The 5,843-nt window shown below is 37.1% G+C and overlaps 1 protein-coding gene across 1 annotated transcript in view; it reads right to left on the bottom strand.

Annotated features, from left to right (window-relative positions):
- Nucleotides 1-451: 451 nt before the first annotated feature.
- LOC104168237 (highly divergent homeobox-like) overlaps nucleotides 452-5,843 on the bottom strand; it is a 10,663-nt gene continuing 5,271 nt past the window's right edge. Inside the window, exons 3-5 of the mRNA XM_009708767.1 lie at nucleotides 4,494-4,577; nucleotides 1,735-1,857; nucleotides 452-1,089 (exon numbers count right to left, since the gene is read on the bottom strand). Of these exons, the coding sequence (XP_009707069.1) occupies nucleotides 964-1,089; nucleotides 1,735-1,857; nucleotides 4,494-4,577 (333 nt within the window). The 3' untranslated portion in view covers nucleotides 452-963. The remainder of the gene's footprint in view (nucleotides 1,090-1,734; nucleotides 1,858-4,493; nucleotides 4,578-5,843) is intronic.

The following is a 5,843-nucleotide window of genomic DNA, read 5'->3' on the forward strand; positions in this document are numbered from 1 at the left end:
GACAGGGCTACTTCAAAAACAGGTCACATTTAGAAGATCTGCAAAACTCAATTCCAAACACTTGAATACCTTTCAGTATGCAATGACAGCTGTGGATTTATGACAGTATCTTGATAAAATGGAGCACATTTTGTGGAAAAATATGTAACTAATACTTAAAACAATGAACAGAACTTCAGCATTCAGACTTTGACAAAAAAATTGTAACCACATTCATAAACCCCTATGTAGTAGTGTAAACATCTAATCCCATTGCTATTGTGACAGTATCAGAAAGTCGCGTTCTGCAGCTATCAGCTTTCCCGTATCCATCTAATTTGTTACAACACTTATGACTGCTTCTTTACATTAATAATTTATTGATGATAATTCAAATTTTCAGTTAGCCTTTCAAAGTTTTTTCAGCTATTTTGGTCAGAAAATGGGAGATTCAACAATCTGAATTCACATAATGAAAAACACTTTAGTTTAATTTCAGATTTTCAAAAGGGTTCAAGCACAACTCATAAAAAGCCCGTTATCCTATTTGGATCCCCAATTTTTAGTCCACCTACCTGAGTAAAAATGGGGAAAAAAATAATAAACAGGACTGGTGAGCAAGCAACTCTGAAGAATTAGCTGTCTGTATAACAGGTCATCTGTTTTCCACTCTTGGATCCCTGCTCAAATACACTTTGCTACAGAGCAAGAGTTATTCTGGAAAGTCAGAAGTTTTCCTAATCAAGGCCAAACTGCTAAAAGTGAAACCTTTCCTCACACAGTTCTTTCTTTTACCAAAACAACGTTCGAAATTTCTTGACAGTGCAAACTGTAGCCATGACATACTACAGTCATCCTTCAGGAAAGTCCACTTCACCTTGGACTTTCTTTTTTGGACTGAAGAACACTGGATAGCAAAATGCCATTCTCTTGAAACCTACACATTATGTGGGGTTTCTTTTTTGTCAATTAAAAAAAAATAAATCACAAACTGTCTGAGGCATTTTTCTCTGATAAAGACGACAAGCTGAATGAGGTATCATCAGGCTCTGGGGATGCATGATTGAAATCCATTTCTTCTAATTCAGGAGGTAAGTCTGAAAGCAGTGCCTACAAGTAAAAAAATAATACAAGATAGTATTAGGTATATGTTTTATGTCAGCATTCAAATGTCTTTTAAACATATAGTGAAAAAAACTTTGCTGAGCTTTTCGGTGTTGGTACTGGCTAGGGGAAAAAAAAAAAAAAAGAAAAAGGAGTTAGTCTTGATAGATATTGAAGGAAAAACCATTGTCCAAGATGATGTATCTTAAAGGCAAAAGGAAAAAATAAAAGCAACAAAATCTCTTCCTAAATAAAGCACAAAATGTTACCCATACAAGACGTGATCCAATCAAGCATTAAAAGAAGTGCTATGTATTAAATGTGGTGCAGTGAAACTGAAGAAGTCTGGCTTTTTTTCCTAGATCTCGCATCTTAGATCTCACAACAGACAAATCCCAGTCCCTCAGCATACACTGGTGCACTGGTTGTCCCTTTGTAAAAGTCACACTTCTTCGTCTATGTCATTGCTTGTGTAGATTGCAAGATCTTTCTTTTGTTTAAAGTTCAGCTTTTCTTTGTCTATAAGATGTTCAGCACAAGACTGCCCTAATCATAATTTGAGCCTCTGGGAACTAGGGAATAAAACCAAGAGAGCGACAGAGCACAAAATGACAAACACCTTCCATTACTAAAACCTACTCCAAGACTTACCTGCTGCTGTTCTTTATCATCTGATTTAATAGCAAGTATCAAACTCCGAGTAAACGTCTGTAGTTCAAAATACTTCTGTTTGTGATTCTCCAATTCATTCTCAATGAATCTGACTTCTTCATTCTGCGGAAGAAAATTACATAAAGTTCTGGAAAGAACAAACAGCACTGCACCTTTTTAATGACACCGAAACATACTTGTGTTAAAACTAAATGGTTTTACTGAAAATGAGTAGAAATGTGTTTATTACGATTCCTGCCAAAACCAATATTAAGTACAGCCAAAAGTTTTATAGTTATAGAATTACAGAGCAACACACGTAGACTTTGGATAAAAATAGAAGTTTCTGGTGAACAACTCGTAGTGTCACACTAAACCTGCAAATACATATGCCATTTCATTTCTCATTATCCCCCACAAGAGATGTGACAGCCAACCACGTTACACGCAGACAAGGCATTTCAGAATAACTGACTATCATTAAAGCATTAATGACTTGGGCCAAAGTTTACACGAACCTTCTAAAGAAGCACTGCTTTTTATTTTATAAGGATGACCTCTAATTCCATTTTAAAATAAAGAAAAACAAAGCCCAGGTCTCTTCCTAGCAGGAGCGATCTTGAAAAGGCAGGGTGACTGTCAGAAGAGACAGCAACTAAATTCCATTTTTACAGCAGAAGCCTTGACAGAAAGACCAGGGAAAATAACTTGAAAATCCCTCAAAGCTACCACAAATTAAAATAAGCATTAAAAAAAGCATCCTCTAGTGCAGCTGCGTTTGACAGGTATCATGAAGTGTCAGCTCACCAACCTCCCCAAGATCTCTTGGGTTACAGAATGAAGAGGAATGTATTTACAAAATGGAAAAAATATCAATAATGTGCATGCTGTGGCTACAAAGGCGTTTTTCCAACCTTTGCATAAATACGTGTTACTGTACTTGCAAATCACTTAACATAAAACCAACAAACTTCAGTTTATTCCAAATATCTCTTCTCCTTCAAACTTACCAACTGATCGGTATGCAAGATCAAAACACTAAATCTGTTGATCAGTGTAAAGCTATAATTCATTTTCTCTGGTTGTTTACCTTTGCAAAGATCACTTAACCTAAATAAACAGTTCGCTTTTCAAGATCAAAGTCATTGTGCATTTTTGTGAAAGGTGTCTGCATAGTAGCACCAAATGTGCGTCCTCTGTAAGGTAACAATGAAAAGAAAACGCACATAGAGATTGTTACCAATGCACAATACACATAAAAAGTAAGCATTTAGGTTCACAGATAATTCATGTGAAGTGTTGCATTTACTGAGGGATATCAGAGGCAAAACCCCCCCCCATCCTTGCTTATGCAACCATATGATTGATTAGGTTGCCAGTTTTGCATACAGTATGTTCCTTGATGGCTGATTTTGGTGGCAGCAAATAATTACACAAGCAAATTTCAACAGTGAATTTACAAGCTGGCATTTTATTGTAATTATGAAAATTTTTTTTTTTTAAATATAGAACTATGCTCTGATAGTCATGCTTACATTTGCTAGACTGGCTGTAATTCAACTTTAGTTGATATGAAAAGGTGAGACTACATGATGAACCGGAAGCTTTGTAAGAAGCCTTTAAAAATGGTTGTTGGCTTTAAGGTTTTTTTCCCAGGAAATTCACATTTCTTCAGTCACAACATTGCTCACCATACTGTTTCAGGTTATAACGGCTCTGAGAACAAGCGAGAAATATTTGGGCTGCAATTTTGATGCCTTCATAAGAAAATGAGCTGAATGCATTTCGTTCAGATGGAAACTTAAGACATTGCTATTTAGCAATGGATTTTGCCCAGCCAAAGAAGGAATTCAGATTTACGCAGGAAACACACACACAGGCACAAAGACTAATCACTAATGTCAAACAACAAACAAGGTTCTGTAGGGCATGCTGTCACAACAAGCCTTTCACTGTGGTGACAGGTGACATTAAGAAAAGGTCATTCCCTCTCCATATTCATTCTCCACTGCCCTTACCAGGAAAACACTCCTTGAAGGAGTAATTTTTGTTCTGAAAGGATGATCCATTTGTTATTTTGGTAATTGATTACCATTAGTAGAACATACCTGTTTTCTAAGTTTTAAAAAAAATAAATCAGCTACATACGTAAAAAACATGCTTAATATACAACACAGAACTGCAGCAACTCTTATGAGAGCAGTAATGCACACATAACATTTACCATTTGGCAGAAGACAGCAGCTGTCAGGTATCCAACTGCTTTTCCTCCCTCCCACAACTACCGCTTCCAGACATGTTCTGGATTACATTGCGAGAATGACTTCTTCTCAAATCCCACCATTTCATTAGAGGATTCCAGCTGTTATGTCCCTTTCCAGAGCCGGCAGTATCACACTGCACGTAAAAGCATGCCGCAGAACTTCAAAGAACAATTCTTGCACAAAAAGAAAGTTTTGGTGTAGAGGCTAAATAAATTGCTTTGTCTGGGACACGTGGTGGGATGCAAATGGCTACAGCTGAAGTAATGCAACTGCTCTGTAGAAATGGGATTTTTCCTGCCTCCACCTGGGTTGAAATACAGATAATCTGGCTGTAAAGGGGATGAGGAGACGCAACTGAGGGTATGATGTGCAGTGCCGCAATAAAAGTGGAAGAGCTGCAGGCTCCCATATGCCTTTGCCGAATTCCTTACAGATACACCCATCTGAACTTTCTGTCAACTACCCTGCTTAACATTATATAGCCCAATCACTCACCTTATAATCCAAAAGAGAACTCATTTGATCCACTTCAGAATTACTTATCATATCACTTTCTTCATCATCTATAATTTCTATTTTCTGAAACAGAAGTAAACGGTTCATTCCAAATATTCGAACGCATAGATCAGACAAACAACAATCTCTATCTCAAACTGGCATGAAAGGGTGAAGGTAACGGGACCTTTTCCTTGCTCGTGACAAATTCGGAATTGTGTAGCCCCCATTAGATGGCAATCATGCACCTCAGTCTCAAAATCCAGGAAGAATCCAAACAGAAACTGCCGGTACTCAGAGCTGCTGCCGTGGTGACTCAGGCTGTTTACAGAGGAGGACCTGTCACCATGCTTTTGGCATTAAGTGGCATATTATATCTTGTTACAGCCTGCATTTTATTCTGTAAGCTTTTTGTTGAAGCCCTCCTGCAGGGCGAAGAAGGTTATGAAAGTTTATTCCTCTGGAGCAAAACAGACATTATGGCAAGTGACAGCCAAGTCCTAACCGACCTACTTCTTGCCTAAAAAAATGAAGAGGTCTCCTTTGACCTTCTTTGGCCATAGTGCAAGTCAAATGCCCTAAACAGCAGAGGATGTTGATACAAAGGACAGTTCCAAATGCATACACATGGACAATTTCACTTAATTCACAAAAAATCTTGGGAGCTTTTTATATTGGGTTTCTAAAGATACCTAAAGCACAATGTTAAAGGCCAAGCTTAATGCTGTTCATTCCAATCATATCTCAGGGATTAAAAGATTCACTTTTACATTATTTACCACTTGCACATTCTGTTTTTCTTCCCAACTGAAAACCTTATTATGTAAGAAAATTATATTAAAAGGTTTTTTCAATAGGAGAAAACACAAAATGTATACATTTTTAGGGCACCTATGAGATTTTAATTTTTATTCATATCTAAGCTAGTTCTCAAACAGATAGAATGAATTTGAATTAGACAGTGATAGGAATGGCATTTTTCAACAAGAACTCAGAAGGACAACTGCCCAGATGAAACTATAAATTTCACTATATTTCTGAGAGGGAAGCAGCGGTAGTGTAAGAAGAGGGGTTTGGCTTTTTTTTTTTTTACTATTTTTCATTGTTTTGACAGTTGTAAACATTTATGAGACTGTATATAATGTTAAAGCAATTTTACTATGTTTTTACCATACTGTTTAATACAATATAGGCAAGGGCCCACACTGACACAATACACTCTAGTGGTTAGTTCTCGAGGTGTTATTTTAAAGGAGGTTTCTTCTCTGCAGCGTATGTGTGTGTCTTCTGTCTGCCTGCAGACCAGTCATCAGAAATGTCCTTCTAATTACCAAGGAGAAATCCTTCAAG

The sequence above is a fragment of the Cariama cristata genome, unplaced genomic scaffold, assembly GCF_000690535.1.
Source record: "Cariama cristata isolate BGI_N322 unplaced genomic scaffold, ASM69053v1 scaffold14120, whole genome shotgun sequence".
Lineage (NCBI taxonomy): Eukaryota > Metazoa > Chordata > Aves > Cariamiformes > Cariamidae > Cariama > Cariama cristata.